Source organism: Ursus americanus, chromosome 3 (genome assembly GCF_024610735.1).
Source record: "Ursus americanus isolate L20-20 chromosome 3, mUrsAme1.1.p, whole genome shotgun sequence".
NCBI classification, from domain to species: Eukaryota; Metazoa; Chordata; class Mammalia; order Carnivora; family Ursidae; genus Ursus; species Ursus americanus.
The window spans coordinates 61700599-61722679 of NC_142129.1; the positions used below are offsets into that span (position 1 = coordinate 61700599).

The 22081-nt window shown below is 36.2% G+C and overlaps 1 protein-coding gene across 1 annotated transcript; it reads left to right on the forward strand.

Annotated features, from left to right (window-relative positions):
* The first annotated feature begins 244 nt into the window (after window positions 1-244).
* On the forward strand, window positions 245-7575 carry COXFA4 (cytochrome c oxidase associated subunit FA4). The gene is made up of 4 exons (XM_045793161.2): window positions 245-411; window positions 1497-1585; window positions 3050-3110; window positions 7359-7575. The coding sequence occupies exons 1-4, from the start codon at window positions 370-372 to the stop codon at window positions 7413-7415; spliced, it is 249 nt and encodes an 82-aa protein (XP_045649117.1). The 5' UTR covers window positions 245-369; the 3' UTR covers window positions 7416-7575.
* The last annotated feature ends 14506 nt before the right edge of the window (window positions 7576-22081 follow it).

Here is a 22081-nt window from a genome sequence, read left to right on the forward strand (position 1 = left end):
ATGTCTCAACGCGAGTCTTACCGAGAAAGTGCCTGTCTAGTCAATCAAAGTGTTCAAATTTCGAAGCAAAAGTTACCGGTCAGAAGCATATATAGGACAGGAGTGAGAATGTTTCGCCTGGGACTGGAACGCTAAGGGTCTGGGCAGGTTAGAGCGGACGCATAAGGCGCTGGGTCAAGGCAGGCACTGTTAAGGACAGTCGCATCCGGGCCCTCGTGCCGCAGACTGCCCTCCGTGCCAGGGGTCCTTCAGGTAGGAGGTTCTGGGTGACTTTGGACGTCCGTTCATCCTCGGTGTAGGGTTTAGTTAGTGCCGGGCCTTCCACTTTTGGTTTTTTCCTCTCCTGGACAGGAGGCCTCTGCCGCAACCATGTTACGCCAGATTATCGGTCAGGCCAAGAAGCACCCGAGCGTAAGTTCGTGACCCCTTTCGCAGTGTCTTCACTTGTCCATCCTGTCACCGGCTGCGGCTTCCTTACCTCTCTGGGGGCTTCCTCCTTCACTGTTCTTGGGGTGTACCCTGCTTCACTTATGCTGTCCTCCTAATTGCTCCGGGCCCTCGAGCTCTGACCACGCCGTGCTTTGAGGGGTTTAGGCTGGCAGGCGGAAGGTGAGGGATACCTTCGAGGAAAATAAACTGGTGAATGTTGGAACAGCCTGCTGGTTGCACCCTCTGGTGTGTTGGTTGGGCCGAGGGATAGTTGTGCCCAGTGTGGGTTGGAGACCAGCAGGTCAGGTTTTCTATTTGTTATGCCATCTCAAAGATTTAGTGCTCCCTGCATTGCACCACCAGGCCTTGTGGCAATTACAAAGGTCTATAATCTTGGAATCCTCAGTTTGTCTTGACGTCTTTAGATTTTGGGGGAGTTCGGTAGCGCAGAGGTGACTCGCAGTTAAGTTCTTCTGTATCTCAATTTTCTCCCCACCATATCAATGTGTTGTCCTAAAACTCAATTACGCAGTCTTTATCTTAAACCCGTTGTATAACTACACATTAAGCATTGGTAGCAATATGTTGTCAGAGATTTATGCATGTAACCAATGTTTGTAATGGGCATGCTTTTTTTGCTCATTCAACATTTTAATTTCACAGAATTTATGCTTTTCGTAACAAGACAGGCCAAGAAGTTGTTTTACAAACCTCGAGAGAAAGGAAGCCGGGAAATGCAATGAGAATAATGTATAAATATTAGAGAGGTGAAGAAGACTTGATATATTTTACTGGAAATTTAAAAATTTGAATATGAGTTTTTCTGCATGAAACCAGATTCATCTTCACATCTTTCAGAAATTCCATTTCTTTCTTTTGAACACAGTTATAAGAAATCTTACCTCAGTGTAAGGTCTACCTTTATTAAAATTTTAAAACAAGACCGAAAAATAGCAGTTTGAGACTTCATAACTGGTGTGTAGAAACTACTGTAGCCTTTCATTTTTTCAGTATTTAGGTATTTGAAGCTGGCAGTTAATTCTTGTCTATTTTGTGTTTGATTCTAGTTGATCCCCCTCTTCATATTTATTGGGGCCGGAGGTACTGGAGCAGCGCTGTATGTCTTGCGCCTGGCGTTGTTCAATCCAGATGTCAGGTAAGTACTTAAAAATTTTATAACTCTGATGGTCTACAGCTGGTTTAGAAGCCATAATCTTCAGGGAGGCAACATCAAGTAGTAGAGCCTAAGTTTTGTAGTCGTGTATAGGAAGTTCAGATCCTAGTTCTGCTGTTGTCATTTACTTTTCTTGGTTCATAAAATTGTCTAAATTTCTCTGAGTCTCATTTTTCTCATCGGTAGAGTAGAACTGCTAATATCTATTTAGAATCTTGTGAGAATTGAGATAACTATTTTTATAAAATACTTAATCAGGGTTGCTGATACATGTAAATGGTTTTTGCCTGCTTTTCCTCAATAAGGAATGCTTTTTTTTTTTTTTTTAAAGATTTTATTTAGTTATTTGTCAGAGAGAGAGCACAAGCAGGGGGAGCGTCAAGCAGAGGGAGATGCAGGCTCCCCATTGAGTAAGGAGCTTGATGCTGGGCTCCATCTCAGGACTCTGGGATCATGACCTGAGCTGAAGGCAGACACTTAACCTACTGAGCCACCCAGGTGTCCTAGGAATGCTTCTTTTTGAACTTAGAGAACAACAGGCAACAAAAAGATTTATTGTTATTATGTATACTTTTCTGTATATCACTTCTTTACTAAAAGCCAAGTTTAGAGTTTCCTGTGACAGGGATAGGGACATTCACTGTCCCAGAGGCCCTGTGTTCTACCCTTTCTTCTTTTTTTTTTTTTTTTAATTTAAATTCAATTAGTCAACATATAGTACATCATTAGTTTTTGGTGTAATGTTCAGTGATTCATTAGTTGCGTATAACACCCGGTGCTCATCACATCACATGCCCTCCTTAATGCCCACCACCCTGTTACCCACCCCCGCCACCTCCCTTTCCACAACCCTCAGTTTGTTTCTTGGCGTCAAGAGTCTCTCATGGTTTGTCTCCCTCTCTCATTTCTTCCCATTCAGTTTACCCTCCCTTCCCCTATGATCCTCTGTGCTATTTCTTATATTCCACATATGAGTGATGCAATATGATAATTGTCTTTCTCCAATTGACTTATTTCAGTTAGCATAATACCCTTCAGTTCCATCCATGTCGATGTAAATGGTAGGTATTCATCCTTTCTGATGGCTGAGTAATATTCTGTTGTATTTATGAATCACATTTTCTTTATCTGTTCATCTGTTGAAGGACGTTTCAGCTCCCTCCACAGTTTGGCTATTGTGGACATTGTTGCTATGAACATTGGGGTGCAGGTGCCCCTTCTTTCCACTACTTCACTAAATACCCAGTAGTGCTGTACCCTTTTTTCTAATTGATGACATGGTTTTGCTAATTATAGAGCCTATCTCTGCTTCAGCTCTAATGAAAACAACACCATACTTACTCTAATAGAAAATGAGATCTATTCAAAATACTGGCTTCTTAGGAAGTACAAAACTATTTTAAATAGTTTTATTACTATAACAATTACAATATTTGTTCCTTTTAGTTGGGATAGGAAGAATAACCCAGAACCCTGGAACAAACTGGGTCCCAATGAGCAATACAAGGTAAGCTACAGTATTGTTTCAGAATTGCTAGAAAGTGTATTTTAATACTCATGTAGTAGGGTTTTTTTTTTGTTTTGAAATTGGATATACATGTAAAATTCCATTATAATGAACTTTGGAGGAACTGCTAGATTGTTCTATGAAATTAAAATGGCGTATTTCCCTAGCACATATTTTTTTCTAAGGTTTTATTCACAGACACTAGACTCTGGATGTGAAATTAAGATAATGTTTTCATTATTTGACTAAGTAAAAAAAGTAGAGGTGGTGTAGCTATCATATACCATTTTCTTAGATCTTGAATAGTCTAGTGCAGTGGTTTACAAACTTCAGTGTACGTAGGCCTCACGTAGACAGGTGGTTAAAACACATATTGTTCAGCTCCATCCCGAGAGATTCTAATTTAGGAGGTCTGTTGTGGAGACTAAGAATTTGCATTTCTAACAATGTTTCAGGTGGTGCTGATGCTGCTGGTCCATAGACCGCACTTTGAGTAGTACTATTCCAGTGGATGGTTTGGTTGGCTTTTCTTTCTTGTTGGTATGGTTGAAATATTTCAGGTGAGGGTAATTAGGAAGAAATGAAATTCAGTTGAAACTTAAATTTTACAATGAACTTCTAACTAAACTTTTTAACATCTTACCTGAAAAGTGGTTTATGGAGCTACTCTTTCACAGAATGAGTTTATGGACTGAGACCATTTAGTTATTTTATTGAGATACAATTGGCATATAAAATTACGTTAAGTGTGAAATATACAAGGTGTTGGTTTGATAAATTTATGTGTTGCGGTATGATTACTATAATAGCATTACCTAACACTTTTATTGTCGCATAATTACTATTTTTTTGTGTGTGTTGAGAAAAATTAAGACCTAGTGTCTTAGCAGCTTTGACGTGTGTAATACATTATTCACTATAATTCCTGTGTTGTGTATTAAATATCCAGGACTTGTTTATTTACTAGTCACAAGTTTGTACTCTTAAACATCTCCCTAATTCCCCCATCCCCAGCCCCTGGTAACCACCATTCTACTTTAACAAGTTCAGCTTTTTTAGATTTCACATATAAGGGATATCATTCAGTATTTGTCTTTCTCGGTGTGGTGTATCTTACTTAGCATAGTGCTCTTAAAGCCCATCCATTTTGTTATTAATCTGAGACCATTTGTTGATTCCCTAAACATAACCCTCCTTATGTGTAAAAATTTTGCATACAAAGAAACTCTGGAAATGTTAAAACCAGGGCAGCTTTATTAGAGTATTATTCATATTGCATACAACGTACCTATTTAAAGTGTGTAACTCACCATGTGCACTTTGCTGCTTCATCAAAAGAGAGAAATAGCAGTTTGCTTAAGCACTCTCAAGAACGGGTACCCTGACCAATGAGTGGAGATCGACATCCAATGGAGGTGGCTGCTATTATTATTAATAAGAGCAGCTTTTAAGATAATTATTGCCTTTGCTGATTCCAAGCTTTCCACTCAATTGGCTGATTGTAATTGGGCTCCCAAATCTCTAAATGGATCTCCCTGCAAGAAACAAAAATGTGCTGGCAAAGCTGAAATGAGCCACCTAACCTGTGTATTACATTTTAACTTGAAAAAATGGTAAATGGGCATCCTGATTTATTTTCCTCTCTTATAAGATTGTTTTAGTACATTTTAGAGAAAATGATTCCACATCCAGTAAACTTTAAAAAAGAAAAGGGAAAAAACAGGCCTTGATCCTTCCACCAAATTGTGTATTGGAGTCTCCGGGTAGGTGTAGTTCAAAAAGCTCCCTAGGTGATTCTGATAATGAAGGCAATTACCAATGCCCTGGCACTGCAATAACACATGCCAGAACGAGGACATATGAATTGGAAATGGAATGTTGCTACAGCAAAAATCTATTTTGTATGGCATGAATGGGATGAGTAGCTATGACCTTGATTTAGAGATTGGAAAGATGAATCATATTTGATAAAAAAAATACTTGATAAAGTATCACCTGCTGTAACTTGGAAAGTGGACCATGTGCCTAAAGAGCTTGTTATGAAAAGATTTTGGAAAACAGGATGTTAGTGGACTATTATTGGCTGTATTTGCCAAGAGATGAACTTGTAGAAGAATTGGGCGATTTGTAAGCAGAAATAAAAGGGAACCAAGTCCTGAACTTGTGAGCCTAGAGTGAATGAAACCTGCTGCTGCTCGTAAACCTAAACAGTGAGGTAGACTAGATTATTTTTATCATTCACTACCCCTCACCTAAGATAATTGAGTTTTTTTGTTTTTGGCCATGCCACTTACTCTGGAAAACTCTTAAGTGAGGAGAATTGATATCTGCCACTTCTGAACCAGCGTGTGCTTCCCCCATTGTTCTATTTCCTCTGTCCTGAGACCAAAATGGACAGTTATTATTCATTCAACCCAGAATTTCAATGAAGAGAACACGGAGCAGTCAGCTTTCAAATGGCATATAAGCAAGTGAAAAACAAACCTTTTGTTGTAAACCACTAAGTTTTGGGGATTATTTGTTGCCACTTTGCAAATTTAGCCAAAGTTAAGGCCAACAAGAGGAGACAACTAAAATAGGATTAAAGCATTAAAGGCCCAGCAACACTCTCAACTGAATAAAGTGTCCCAAAGCCACGATCAGAATATGTGTGCGTTCCCAACTATTCCAGAGACCTTCCAGATAGCCACCATTAAACTGAGAAAAAGAATGGGGACATGGAAGCTGAAAAATAAAACAGATTCGAAAATTACTTCATTACTTCAACAGAAAATTTTGTTGCTGGCACATGGAACCGAATAGAAGCAAATACATCAGAAGTCTGCTTAGTTTTGGGAAAATTGGCAGAGATACTATGACCTTTCCACTCTGCATGAGTGTGAGGGCTTGATCCTGCTTCTTATTCAGTGTTGGCGAATCTTATAACTTGATCTTCAATTGTCTCTTTATAAAGTAAGAATGAGTAAGGCTGTGATAATTAAGATAAACATAAAGCATTGTGCCCTCAGTGTCTGGCATTCATTAGAAGAACCCAATCAATGTTTATTTTGTTAATCTGTAGCCTGTAGTTCTTTTATAAATATTCCCTCTAATTTTGTTAACATGTTAAGATAGCACAATTAGTTTCTTTTTAAAAATCTCGTTGTCTAGATTCAATTGCTTCATAAGAACAATGTCAGAACAAAGATTATTGCTCTTTGGCTTATTTATACTTCTCTGTCTATGCAATTTAGTGTATATCTCAAGGATAAGCTTTACAACCTGGAAACTTTTCTTTTTTTAAAACTTAAGAATTTTTCAGTTGGAGATAAAGAAGTTAGGGTATGTTTGGAAAAATAAAGAAAAGAATTTGAAGAAATAATAGATCAGGTTTATGAGCTTCTTAAAAAACCCTGAAGAAAATGATTCTGCAGTTTTTAGTTCTTTTGGAGTTAAAATAATGTAGTCTTCAGGTAATTAAATCACAGCCTCTTCGGCGTTCTTTGGCACAAGAATGTGTAAACCCAAGATTAAGCCTTGGGCTTAATGTATAAGTCCTTATGTTTTCTCAGTAGGAACTCGTGGAGATGTTTCAAATACAAATCATTTAAAAAAAGTTCGTGAGAGTTAGAGGCAGTTTTTTTTCCTAAAGCAATCATAGATTTCTAAAATTAATTTTAGTTGGGATTTTTTTTTTTTTTAAGATTTTATTTATTTGAGAGAGAGCATAAGCAGGGTGAGGGTCAGAGGGAGAAGCAGACTCCCCACTGAGCAGGGATCCTGATGTGGAACTTGATCCTGGGACTCCGGGATCATGACCTGAGCCAAAGGCAGCCTCAACCGACAGAGCCACCAAGGCGCCCTAGTTGGAAATTTTTTTAGAAATTACAGGTTTCCAAACATGCATTATGATTTAAATAAAAAATTATTTAGAAGCAAAAATTCGGTATTGTTTAAAAACTTTTGTACCGGAAGTGGTCAGGTGTCGTCAGTTTGATATTGATGCAATCTGATTTAGGAAATTGAGGGAACATACTAACACTGTTCTTCTGAGGTAGATTGAATATTTTTACCTTACCAAAATCATTACCAAAGGACTGGAATTTTAGTGTCTGTCTTTGGATGATTTTTATATTGTTAAATATCCATAATAAAAAATTCATGTCTGTAATTGTTACTATAGAAAGCTGAATAAAAATAATTTTAAAACTTCTGTATCATCTCTGTGTATTTGATAGATTATCTAAAATATCTTTTTTCTTTTCCAAGTTCTACTCAGTGAATGTAGATTACAGCAAACTGAAGAAAGAAGGTCCAGACTTCTAAATGAAATGTTTCACTATAAAGCTGCTTAGAATGAAGGTCTTCCAGAAGCCATCCGCACAATTTTCCACTTATCCAGGAAATATTTCCCTTCTAAATGCACGAAATCATGTTGGTGTATTATGTTGGGGTTTACACTGAATAATAAATATCTGAAACTTGATATGTGTCACTATTTAATGCTAAAAATCTGCTCTGAACTTTATAACTAGGGTATAGGAAATAGGCTTAGAATTCAAGGAATTTCTTGAATTTCCATCTATTTGTATAATTTGAAAATAAGACTTTAAGCTGCTCAAATCACTTTTCATTTTTTTGTGTGTATGACATTGGTAACTTCACTGAAGTATATTTAACAACTGGAGCTGGAAATTATGCAAAGATAGATCTGGAAGAGTAGTCAGGTGTCTTTGACATTGGCAAAGTGGAAACTTGGATTTCTGCTAATGACTGATGTTGAAGTGTGTTGTTGTTAAATGATTTTTACAATGGCATACTCTATGCTGAAGATTTTCAAGATTATCAGGGACTGTAGTTGGATCTGAGTCCATCTAGTTCATTGAGCTAGTGACCATTATGATTTTACTGTGTTGATTTAATCACACAACAGACTGCTTTGCCCGTTCCTCATCTTAATGAGGTCACCAAGCAAAGCTGCATTTAAATACTGATGTCTTGGGTTAGCATTTATGTATATTTGATAAGTTGCAGTTTTCAGAATTTGCAAATGCTTCCCGGTAGATACTTGAAGGAAAAAAAAGAGCCAACCAAAAATTACACTGAATTTCACTTTTTTCAAGTTTGTCAATTCACCATGATCAGGATTTACCCTTACTATTCCACTAAAAATGCTTTTGTTAAGGTCATCTATGACCTACCTCCATGTTTCTAAATTCAAGTCAATTATCAGTACTCACTTTGACCTAACACTAACAGTTGACATAACTCTTCCTTGAAACATTTTCATCTGTAGTCTAGAACAACATACTTTGTTTTTCTTTCACATCATTGGCTTTTCTACTCAGTTTCTTGGTGGTGCACTTTCATCTTTGTGACCTTTTAATGTTGGAATACCACAAAGAAAAACACTTAGGACCTCTTCATTTTCTGCAGTCTTCATCCAGTCTCATATTTTTAAATGTTGTGCATGTCCTAGGTAATTTTTCAGAACAAATGTTTTTTCCATATGTATATACACACACACACACACACATATATATATACCTACACACATACTATGTATGGATATATCTTGTGTTCACTCCACCTCTCCATGTGGATGTCTAATGGGGATCTTAAATTTAACATGTCCAATTCTGAATTTGTGAACCTCTCAGACTCCACGTCTACAATCTTCAATCCCACTATCTTCAGTCATACCAGTTTATGGGAACACCATCCTTATAATTAAGGCCAAAATCCTCAGTCTTCATTACCATTTTTTAATATTCCAATATATCAGTAAGTCATGTTTGCTCTACCTTCAAAATACACCCAGAATATCACTGTTTTCAACATACAATTCCCTCCCCTATCACCGTGGTTCTAAGCCATTGTCAGCTAACCTCAATTATTAAAATAACTTCTCAACTAATTTCTCTATGGTTCTCAACACAGCAACCTAAGTGATCTGAAATATATGTCAGAATATGACATTCTTTTGCTCAAGGCCCACCAACATCTTTCCCATTTTATTCAAAAACTAGATATTTCAACTTTATGACTCTATTTTCTATTATTTTCTACTTTGCTCACATACCTCCACCAAGTGGATTTCCTCGATTTTCCGCCTCAGTGCATATTCCTGCCACAGGGATTTGATCTCTGGTTTAGAATTCTCTTCCCCAAATATTGGCATGGATTGCTCTCTCACTTTTTATAGTCTTTCTCCAGTGTTACCTTTTCAATGAGGCCTTCCCTGTCCAAAATTTTGCACCCTGCTTCACCATCATCACTTTCTATTTCTTTTCCCATATTTATTACTGTCTTAATATGTAATTAACTTACTTTGAAATATCTCCCCTCACTAAAATTTAAGCTCCATGAGGACACGTATTTTTTGTCTGTTTTTTGTATCCATAACACCTGCAATGGTACCTAGCACATAGTTGGTCTTCAATAAATACTTGTTAAATGGATGTTTAAATAAAAGGCCAGTTCATTAAGCATCTAGAAGAGTATATAGTCTTAAGTGGATACAGGTGTCTCTTAATGGAGGCAGACAATCAGAATTGGGAGATGGTGAAACATCTTTTATAAAAGCACTCTGAGCTGTGCTCCCTTGTCACTGCCCCCAGCTGATATTTTTTTTTTCCCAGTTGACAATTTTTAATAGGTTTTAAGTTTTTCAACTAGAACATTATTATGTTTGTACTAAAATAGTATCTACTGTTCTGGAGTTCGAAGGTTATTTTCTTTCACAAACTATAATCAAGATAAATCTGAATGAAGAAGTATAGGCACAAAACCGGATAGATCCTTTTTTTATATTAAAAAAAAAAAGTCTTTGAGTCCTCAATACCATCGTCCTTGCCAAAACTATCCATTTTCTTTTGTTTCCAGTTGTAAAAGCAATGCATGCTCAGCGCAGTTAAAATAATTCACACAAAAAATATATATCTAAGGCATGTTTTTTTTGTGGTGTAGAGGATATGTTAGATGCTATTTTGTAACCACTTTTTCAAAAATGCTCAAATATGGCATTCAGGAATGTCTTTATTTTAACAAATAACAGTTACTGTTAAGCAAAACAGACCATGTATGTTAATGATACTGAAATGCAACAATGAAAAAATATATATTATACATATGAATTATATGTACATTTACTACACTTTAACATTTCCCATTGTACCAGTTTGTTCCTTTCCTCTGGGGTGGTTGGTAGAATTCATTTGTGGAGGAAATCTCCACTTGGTTACGTAGAAGTTAATGAAACCGAGAAAGGGTTATAAGAGGGCGTCTTACAATGGGATGAAACTAATAATAATAGTTAACATTATTCAGCTGGGCACCACACTAAGCTCCTTACATGTGTTCATATATTATTAATTACAACATTGTATGGCAGACTTTTTACTCCTTCCCCACCCCTTTTTTGACAAATAAGGAAACCGAGGCATAAAAATATGCCCAGGGTCAAACATGATTAGGAAGTGGTGGAGCCAGGTTTTGAATCCAAGGAATTTGACCTAAGAGTTCATTCTCTGAACCCTCTAGACTTGTCTCAGATTTGCCTTTAGAATTAAATAAAATAATATATATAAGAAGTTTAGTATATTTCCTGGCAGGATAAGCATGACTTAAGTTGTAAGCTATTGTTATTATAAACCCTGGAGTTTATTTCTTCCTCTCCTTCCATGAGAAGCTTCTAAAAGCCATATTATATAAAACTTAAAAAAATTGCTATTTAGTAAAAGCTTATCCAACCAACAACAATCTGATCAAAAGATCCTCTATTATAAATATCATTGATTTCAACATGTGGACAAAGTGGACCACCTTTTATACCAGAGCTATATAACTTAAGAAGTGGTGTGATTTATGTTTCTCAACTAGGTTTGCTAAAGCATTGCCTGCCCACAAAGCATGCCATAATAATGTTCCACCTTCTCTGGTTTGCATTATGACTTGGTGAATTAAAATCTTGATATGCAGATCATTCTTCTAGGTTGAAAATGATACTGAGTTAATCCATGCCTGATACTGAAAGAATTCTTTGATGTTATATGAATGACAAGTAGCATCTGAAAAAATCCTTAAGTCTCCTCCCTGCTGTTGTTTTTTTTTAATCGTAAAAGGCAACAGCTTATGTACTTTATAATAACATTTTCCTGTTTGTTACTTACCAGCTAATGCTACACAAGATTTTTAGACTCCATATTAATTCATCCTACGTGAAGACACTTTGCAAACTTAATTTGTTTTAAACTGTTCAGAGAGTAATTTATCCTTCCCAGTTATCTAGTGTATTTAAACATCTTAAGGTACAAAGCAACTTTGTTAGAATTCTATAAGTTGCTTTAATCTTATAATTCTTATAGGGGTTTTGTCTGATGTTCCCTCATGATTACTCATAGCAGTGGTGTGCTGGTAAATATTTAACAAACAGCTTTCTGGGAGGAAGAATCTTGATTTGTAGCATTTGCCAATTTCTGTTATTGGCAGACTAATGCCCCCCCCCCCCCCCAAAGTAGTTCACTTCCTAATGCTGGAAACTGAGAATGTGTTAAATTACATGGCAAAGGAGAAGTAAGGTTGCAGATGAAATTAATGTTGCTAATCAACTGACCTTAAAATAGGGACATTATCTTGGGTTATACAGAGCTCTGTGTAATTAGATGAGTCCTTCAAAGTGGAAGAGAGGCTGAAGAAGAAAGTCACAAGGAGGTGTGACTGCAAAATAATGATCAAAGAAATAAAATGTTGCTGGCTTTAAAGATAGAGAAAGGGGCCATGAGCCAAGGAATTTGGGAGACCTCTAGAATCTGGAGCATCTATGGGAATGGATTTTTTTTTTTTTTCCTAGAGCTTCCAGAAAGAAATTCAGCCCAATGGTACTTGTAACAGAATTTTTTTTTTTTTTAGATTTATTTATTTTAGAGAGAGAGAGAGTAAGCAAGTGGGAGGAGGGAGAGAAAGAGAGAATCCTCAAGCAGACTCTCTGCTGAGTACAGAGCCTGAAGCAGGGCTTAATCCCAAGAGCCATGAGATCATGACATGAGCCAAAACCAAGAGACGGACACTTAACGGACTGAGCCATCCATGCACCCCATAGACCTGCGACTGGCTTCTAACCTATATAACTAAAATATTAAACTTACATTGTTTTGAACCACTGAATTCCTGGTAATTTTTTGTAACAGCAATAGAAAACTAATACACCCATCATGGCAGGGTTCAAGGCACCCTGTTGGTGTTATTGATCACAGGTTGGGAAAAGATGAGAACATTCATCTCTTAGGAAATGATGTGAACTGGTTCAAGCACACCACTGAGTGGACTCAAAAGTTTTCTTCATTTTCTCCTTATATTTTATAGTAGAATAATAAACTAGATAAAAAATGACTAATAGAAAATCTCATATTATGATTAAACTGTTTCCTAGTACTTATTTTTTTTCTTGCTTTTTAGGACCTAAGGCAGCCAGAAGGTAGGAAGTGAGCAATTAGAGAAGGGAAGGGATATGAGACAGGGTCACTACATTGAACAACTCCTAAGAGGGCTTTTTCATATGGACTGTGGTACAAATAACATCCCATGGAGTTGAGCAAAATTAAGCCTCCAAAATGGTTTTAAATTTTTATACAAATATGAAAACTGCTATTCTTTGATTGTTTTTTCATGTAGGAAAAAGAGCATGGGGTTTGGAATATATATAACTTGATTTTAGTTCTGTCTCCCTAAAAGAACCAAAAATAAATGCAAGAGATCAAAACATTGTAACAGAAATGAAGAATACCATTAATGGGCTCTATATGGACTGGATATGGTTGAGGGGAAAAAAAAAATCTCTGAGCAAGAGAATATATGAATAGAATCCTTGAAAACTGAAAAAGTGAACAGAGACTGGAAAAAAAAAATACCCAGAGACTGTGAGACAGCTATAAAAGGTGTAACATACATGTAATAGAAATACAAGAAGGAGAAGAAAGGGACAGAAAAAATATTTGAAACAATGACAGAGAATTTGCTAAAATTAATGTCAGAAAGCAGACCACACATCTGATCCAGGAAGCTCAAGAACACCTGGCAGATAAATTCAAAACAAAACAAAACAAACAAAACAAAAAATACTACACATAGGAAATCAACTTTAAATTTAAAAAATCCTGAAAGAAGCCAGAGAAACAAACAAATATGTTAAGAAAGGAGAGAAAATGGATTCATGTGAAATGGTCAGTTAAAACCACAAAAGGCAGAAAAAAAGTAGAAGACAAAAATAGGAACAAAGAACTAGGACACCAAATAGAAAACAATGACAAATATGTAATATTTATTCAAACTTTATCAATAATCACCTTGAAAACAATGATCTAAATATACCAATTAAAAGACAGAAATTGTTAGAATGGATCACAAACAAGACCCAGCGATATGTTGTTTATAGGAAAGCCACTTAAATAGAAAGACAAATAGATTAAAAATAAATGGATGGAGAAAAGTATACCATGCTAACACTAATCTAAAGAAAGCGGAAGTAGCTGTAATAATTTCAGACAGAGCAGATATCAAAGCAAGAAGTTTAGGGATAAAGAGGGGTGTTTACATAATGATAATGGGATCAATTCTACAAGAAGACATAATAATCCTTAATGTGTATGTACCTAACAATAGAGTGTAAAATATATGAGGCAAAATGTGATAGAACTTCAAGGAGAAACAGATGAATCCTTCGTTGTAGCTTCAACACCCCTCAGTCCTCAGTTGACAAACACAATTTGTCAAAACTCACAGAGAAGAAATAGACGATCTTAATAGGCCTATATCTATAAAAGAAATTGAGTCAACAGTGAATAACCATCAAAAACAGAAAGCACCAGACTCAGATGTTCAGTGGCAGATTTTGCCAAACATTTAGGGAAGATATACCAATTCTCTGCACTCTCTTTGGAAGTCCTAGCTAAAGCAATGACAACAAAAAGGAAGACAAGGTATAACAATTGGGAAGGAAGAAATAAATTGTCTTTGTTCACAGATGAGATGATCATCTATGCAGAAAATATGGAATAATTCACCAAAAAAGTCTGGAAGTAATAAGTGACTATAGCAAGGTTGCAGGGTACAAGGTTAATATACAAAAGTCAATCATTTGGGCTGCGTGCCTGGCTCAGTTGGAAGAGCATGCAACTCTGGATTTCAGGGTTGTAATTTTGAGCCCTATATTGGGGCTAAAAAAATAAACTGAAAAAAAAAAGTATTAAAAAAGTCAATCATTTTCTTGTATACCAGCAATAAACAAATGGAATTTTAAATTAAAAACACAATACCCTTTATATCAGCATCCAAAATAAGAGAAATATTTAGATATAAACCTAACTATATATAATATAATATAATATAATATAATATAATATAATATAATATAATATAATATAATATAATATAATATATATATAGCCTATGTGAGAAAAACTATAAACTCTGATGAAAGAAACAAAAAACCTAAATAAATGGAGAGATATTCCATGTTCATGGATAGGAAAACTCAGCATTTTCAAAATGTCAGTTGTTCTCAACTTGATCTATAGATTCAGTGCAGTTCCAATCAAAATCTTGGTAGGTTATTTTGTTGATATCAACAAAATGATTCTGAATTTTATATGGAGAGGCAAAAGATTCAGAATAACCAACATGATATTGAAGGAGAAGAACAAAGTTGGCAGACTGACCGTACCCAATTTCAAGACTTACTATAAAGCTACAGTAATCAAGGCAGTGTTGGTACTGGCAAAAGAATACACAAATAGATGAATGGAACAGGATAGTAAGCCCTCCACCCCCAAATGGTTCAGCCACTTTGGAAAACAGTTTGGTGGGTTTCTTATAAAACTAAATATGCTCCTTGGTATTTACCCAAAGGAGTTGAAAACCTTTGCCCACACTAAAACTGAACATGATCTTTAGAGCAACTTCATTTGTAATTGCCAAAACTTGGAAGCAGCCAAGTTGTCCTTTAGTAGATGAGTGGATAAATATACTGTTACATTTAGGCAGTTGAATATTATTCAGCACTAAAAAGAAAGGAACTGTCAAGCCATGAAAAGAACAGGAGGGGCCTTAAATACATATTACTATGTGAAAGAAGTCATATGAAAAGTCTATGTATACTGTATGATTCTGACTATGTGACCTAGAAAAATCAGAACTATGGAGACAATATTTTGTTCAGTGGTTGCCAGGGGTTGGGGGTGGTGGCAGCAGTGAGGAAGTGGAACACAGGATTTTTAAGGCACTGAAAATACTCTGTATGATACTATAGTGATGGATACATGTCATTATACATTTGTCCAATCCCATAGAGAGAACAACACCAGGAGAGAACCATAATGTAAACTATTGACTTTGGATGATTGGGATGAGTCAATGTAGGTTTATCAGTTGTAACAAATGTAACACTGTGGTCAGGGATGTTGATAGTGCAGTAGTTTATGCATGTGTAGGGACAGGGTGTATTTAGGAAATCTCTGAATCTTCCCCTTAATTTTGCGGTGAACCTAAAACTGCTCTATTTTAAAGAGAGAGAGAGAGGGAGAGAAGAAAGGAAGGGTTAAAAAAAAAAAATCCAGAACATGATTTTCAGCCTAGATTTTTTTCCCCCTTGGATCTCTCATAATACATGGCCATAGATATATTTATGATGGCTACCAAAACTCTATGTGTAAATCTGCTTCCCCATTTCACATATCTTGAGTGCAACACTGAGGTTTTCTGTGTATCCATAAGAAGAGCATCTATGTTTGTTTTGCTCATCATTGTATCCTCAAGGCCTGTATGTTTCTCTACTTAATAGGCCCACAAATATTCATTGATTGAGTATATAGAACACAATGTGATTGCCAAAGCTTTTGATTTATAGACGTTTTCTCTGTGACTGTATAACTTAATCTGTAGATGGTAGTTGAATTTTGAATGAATGTTTAGAAGCAAAAGCTCAAGTGCTTATAGATTATTAAAATGAAAATAAAATGCATTAAAAATTTTTTTTATATAAGCCTGAAGGGATCACATATAAAACGGCAATGACATAGTGGTTGAAAAACCCTAATTACTGACAGTTGTTTACTATGTAGACATCTTATATGACATTTCTAGATGGAAGCTATTAATTTTAATTACTCTAAAAAAACAATGTATATAGGCATTTGTAGTTTATCATTATAATATGGTGATATACTCCTTTTTTTTATTAGAATCCCACAGTGCCTAACAGTCATGAATAAATTTATAGACTTGTTTTTCATATTGAAGGAAAATGACTATGAGCATTAAATGTCCTCTTCTTTTAGTTTCCTTACTTCGGGCAAATAAAACAAAAGACCTAGTGGATAATGAGAGTAAATTACTCCATGGAGGAGCAGAACTGGATGACTATTATTAATTTTTAGGTCAATAAAAAAGCAAAAAGATCATATTACTGGCCAATATTGGTATAAAAATATTTTAATTTTTGTTTTGGAGTTGACTTATCAAATAAGTATAATTTTTGAATTCCAGAAAATTTTGGCAGAAGAAATGAGTATGGTATTTGCTAGCATGTAAACATGTAGACTTGATTGCTGATCATAAAAAATTGCAAGAAATGCAGTGCTACTTATTTATTAGAATGCAGTGAAAATTAGTTCACTGGAAAGAAAACAGAAAGACATTTTAGCTAATTTATATTGCTTCTTAAGAGCACAAACCTAATGAAATACTATGTTAGGAAAGAAATGCTTAGAAAGCAAAGTACATGGAGAAACATTGAATTATCAGACTGCTAAGGATAAAAAATAAAGCTTCAGGAATTAGGTGGATTAATTTTGCTTTTGCTTCTGTTAATGGATAGTGAGGGGGAGAGCTGGAGCTCATGTTTGAATATGCAAGGCTATTTGCTTGGGTTACCTCACTTTTTATCTTCCCATCAGTCTGCTTTATTTTACTTATTTTCATATAAGAGAAATGAAGTTCAGAGAGGCTGGTTGAATAATAATTTTAAAGTTACACTACTAGCTTATAGGAACAGGTGTTTGAATCCAAATCTACATAGCGCCAAAGTCTATTTTCTTTCTACGATACCATACCTCTTCTCTGATAAGAGTCTCTCTACTTCCAGCTATGCTTGTCAGGGTAGCACATGAAAAGCATCAGTAATTTTGAGTCCTAAAGCCATTTGCAAAATGATCCAGCTTTACAAAACTGCAGACCTGGTGGGAGTGGCTTCATCTTGCCTTTACTGTAATTTGCTCTTTTCATTGCCTTTGGGCTATTTTTATTCCTGTTTTAACAGATGAAGAAATGAGTATAGCAGTTAAGTAAATTACCTATGGTTACATAGACACAAATTGCTGAAATGGGATTTGAAACCAGGCAGGGTAACTCCAGAGTGTGCATGCTTAACCAATGTGCAAAAATGTCAAGCCTCATGGAGGAGGAAATATAATCCTTCCTGCCTGCTACAGGTTTCATTATCTTCTGGTGATTTATACTGTTTGTGGATAAATAGCTGGGGATATGGGGATGGGTGAGAGGGGAGTGCAGAGGGAATGGAACTCAAATGCAGTTCTTTAATTACTCTGGTGATTGTTTTATGATTTTTACCTGCTCTTGGTACATGTTGTGGGAGATGGGAAGACAAAAGGTATATTTGGACAGTGATAAATAGGGATATAAGGTATAAAGTTTATAGCATAAGGTATATAAGCTGATAATAAGAGATAAGACTGAAAATGTGTGTTGGGGACAGATCAAGAAAGGAAGACAAGATTAAATTTTATGTGGTAGTTGGCATTTATTTTTTTAGAGATTTATTTATTTATTTGAGAGAGTGAGAGCTCGCACAAGTGGGGGGAGGGGGAGGGGGAGAAGGGGAAAGAGAGAGAGAATCTTGAGACAAGCAGACTCCCAGCTGATGTGGGGCTCGATCCCAGGACTCTGAGATCATGATCTGAACGGAAATCAAGAGTCAGATGCTCAACCAACTGAGCCACGCAGGTACTCCAGAGAGGAGCATTTATGATAGACACAATCATTATGATAGATAGAAGTTACCTTTAAGAGGTTAATCTGGTCTAGTTCATATATGGTGAGTTGGAAAGAGAAGACATTGGAATTAGGAAGTCCAACTGGAAGCCTATTTGAAAAATAATATACACTACATGTATTTATTAGGGAAATACTGTTAAAACAGATAAATCTCCCTGTATTAGCTGGGCTACCATAACAAAGATACCATCGATTGGGTGACTTAAACAACAGAAATTTATTTTCTCATAGTTCTGAAGGCTGGAAATCCAAGAGTAAGGTACCTACATGGTTCAGTTTCTGGTGAGAACACTTTTCTTAGCTTGTAGCCTTCTCTCTATGTCATCACATGACAGAGAGAGTGAGAGAGAGCACTCAGATTGTCTTTTTATGAGGGTATTAATGCCATCATGAAGGTACCACCCTTATGACCTCATCTAACCCTACTTATATCCCAAAGACCCCATCTCAAATGCCATTACATTAGCGTATAGGGTTTCAACATTTGAGGGAACGTAAACATTCAGTCCATAACATCCCACACCTTCGTGGCTTAACACAATAGAATTTAGTGAGGTCCAACACAGGCATTCCTTGGCAGAAGATTTTAATATGTTTCATATTCTGGGACCTTTCTGTATGTGATTCTACCCTTTTATAGCACCTTAGAGACCTCTGCATTTATTTGGCATATGGGTAAAGAGAATAGAGGAACATACATTGGAAGTTTTATAGGACTTGTCTGCAAAGGCTCATATCACTTCTGTCACACTCCTTATACAATAACTCCTTCATATATAGATAGCTCATTGCAAGGGAGACAGACTGGACAATGTACTTTAGCTGCATCAGTCAAGATAGGCTAGGTTTTGCTATTGTAAAAAGCAATACCGAAAACTTCATTAACTTCACTAACAAAAGTTTATTCTTCACTCATAGAACATTTCCAAAACAGGTCAGTGAGGGAGCTCTGCTTTTCAAAGTCACTTTGCACCCTAAGATAATGAGGACCTTATTTCCTAGGTTACTCTTCTGATTACTAAAAATTTGACTCATCCCCTTTCTCTCAAGCAGAAGTGGTCACCTCCTAATTTTATCTAGATAAAGAATTAACCTCAAACTTGCGATTGATTTCTGGGTGATACATAACAGTTTCTACATCAGGGAATACTATGTAGTCATCTCTAAATTAAGTCTGGATATAGCTCCTCTTGGTTCAGAGAGAATTGAAGGGGGCACATGACTGGCTCAGTTGGAAGAGCATGTGACTTTTGATCTTAGGGTCTTGAGTTTGAGCCCCATGTTGGGTGTAGAGATTACTAAAAAAAATAAATAAAACTTAAAAAGTAGACTTGATAACTATGAGACAAACTATATATATCCCACATACTCAATATATAGTGGTAGAATAGGCACAAAATAACCACAATGAACATTCCCATTCAGAGGAAGAATGGGAACACACGGTAGTCTCTGGTCCATTAAAAATCGGACATCTTTCTATGTTATGAGGGTCCCCAAACCTAAGGACCCCGATTGGGTCAGTTCTACTTTCTGGGAGGTGGTACACAGTCCATTGTTCTGTGGCTCCCAGGTTTTGCCTTTTGAAGATTGTGCCTATCTGTTATTTCTCTGTCTCACCTAAAGTGAACATTGTAGAATATGTCCTCCTTGGAGACTGAGTAGCTTTTGTTCAATCTGCTTCTTGTCCAAGGAAGGTTGGAGGCCAAGGGTCATTCTAAGTCTTAAGCAGTCATAGAAATTTCTGGTTTAGACTTGTGATTTTTTTGAAAGAAAAAGGTTTCTGTAAACTTAATAGGCATTTAATCTGATTCATTACTTTTATATGCCAATGATCCACCCACAGTTCTTTTCTAGACATATGTAGATTTACCATATAACTTTTCTTTTTCATCCCCATCTGCTCTCTCTATATTACTCCCACTTTCACCATTCTCTCTTGGTATCTCAGCTTGATTGGAGTACTTTGGACTTACTAGACTTTGGTGGCAGAATACACCCTTGATTTATATTTCCTGGATCATTTTGACTAATTGAAAACATATGTTGGGTATCAACTCAATTTATTGACAAACCTTAGGTTTGATCTCTGTAGAAGGCTGAGTTTTACTTGGTCTTTCTTGCTCAGAGGTCTTCTCTGTTTTATCTTTAACTACTTGGGTTTGAGGAGTTACCTCTTCCAACCCTAGAAGTCAACAAATTCAGGCTGATATTCTTGCTTGTTACCAGCCAGTTCTTTTCATGACCTTCTTATTTTCTTGTAATGCCTCATGGAATGTAGGCAACACTAATCAAAATATGCTACTGAACTTCTCTTTTTAACCTTTCCCTTATGCCCACAAGTTCATTAGGTGTATAGTCTTCTATCTAAGTTATTGCAGGTGGCAGATCTATCAAATGCTTTGCTTTGGCATTAGTATTGGAAATCATATTTTCACGCTCTGAAAAGAGTTTCCTCACAGTTTCCTGTTGTCTGAATACAATGCCACAGTTGGTTTTGTTGTTATGGCAGTACCTGACTGGCAAGTACTAATTTAGTATTTTTTCAGGATAGGCCAGATATAGAATAAAAATCTCCCAAATCTCAGTGACTTACTAAACGAAAACTTATTTTTCTTTCATTCTACATTCCTGGTATGGGTTGGACGAGAGGTTCTGTTCATAATAGACACTATGGAATCAAGGCTAGTAAAGGTTTCATCTAAAAACCATTTTCTTCTGAAATCATAGGGTGACCAAGCCATCCTGGTTTGTCTAGATCTTTCCCAGATTTAGCACTAAAAACCTGGCTTCCCAAGAACTCCCATTGGTCCCTGTCAAACCAGATCAATTTGTGTAGACTGTTCTGATCTTAAATCTGGAAGTCCTATGTCCCAGGAACGTCCTCAGTTCTGGGAAAATTGGGATGGTTGGTTACCCCATGCAATCACTGCGGCAGTGGTAAGGAAATGTTGCTCTTAAGGAATCAGCCCAGTAATGACACCTGTTGCTTCTCCTTCCTCTCATTGGCCAATGCAAGCCAGATGTCATTGTCTAAAATCAAAGTGGGCAGAGAACAACCTATCATGTGTATGTAAAGTAGAAATATTTAGTGAACAGCACAAAGAACTACCACACTAGCTCTGTGCTCAGGAAGGAGACAAAATGGTTTGATAAGCAGCTGGTGAGGCCACGGCATATAAAAGAAATTGTGGTGGCTTATGACACAAAAACTTAGGAAAAGTTGCACAAATAAAATCAATATAAAAATGGTAAAAGCAGATGTTCAGAAAGTGATCCAGAAGATAAATCAGATTTAAAAGATAACAAGATCTGCTTTTGAACTAGAAATTTGAACTTGGTTTTAGTTAGTATATGTACATGTATGATGGTGGATATAATACATGTAGAATTTTAAGATCAGTTACACTCCGAGGGTGAAATTTTGGAGAAAATACAGGCAATGAATGCAAATCAGCCACCTGTACAGATTGCTCTTTTTGAGCTCAACAAATGTAAAAATGAAATTTAAGGATTTCCAAGTCTATTAGTTACTAGACTTAGGTTCAGAATAGTAGTCAATCATTTATTCATGTATTAATTTACTCAACAAATATTTATTGAGGGACAAGCGGTGATAGGGACATATAAGAAGGTAGACATATAACTGTCTTCTTCTTATTGGGGGAGATAGGTAAGCAGGTACATATGTTATAGATTGTGATAATTATTGTGGAGAAATAAACAGGAAGATAAGTTGGAGAACTAAAATAGAGGGCAAAGAAGAGGTAGGAAGCATTTTGAATCAGGACATAAGGGAAGTTCTCTGTGAGGATATCATATAGCTGAATCCTGCATGGTAGGCATGAGATGGCCAACAGAAGAGCTGGTAGAATAGCTCCGTAGTCACAAGTGTTAGTAAGTACAAAGGCACCGAGCCTTGAAAG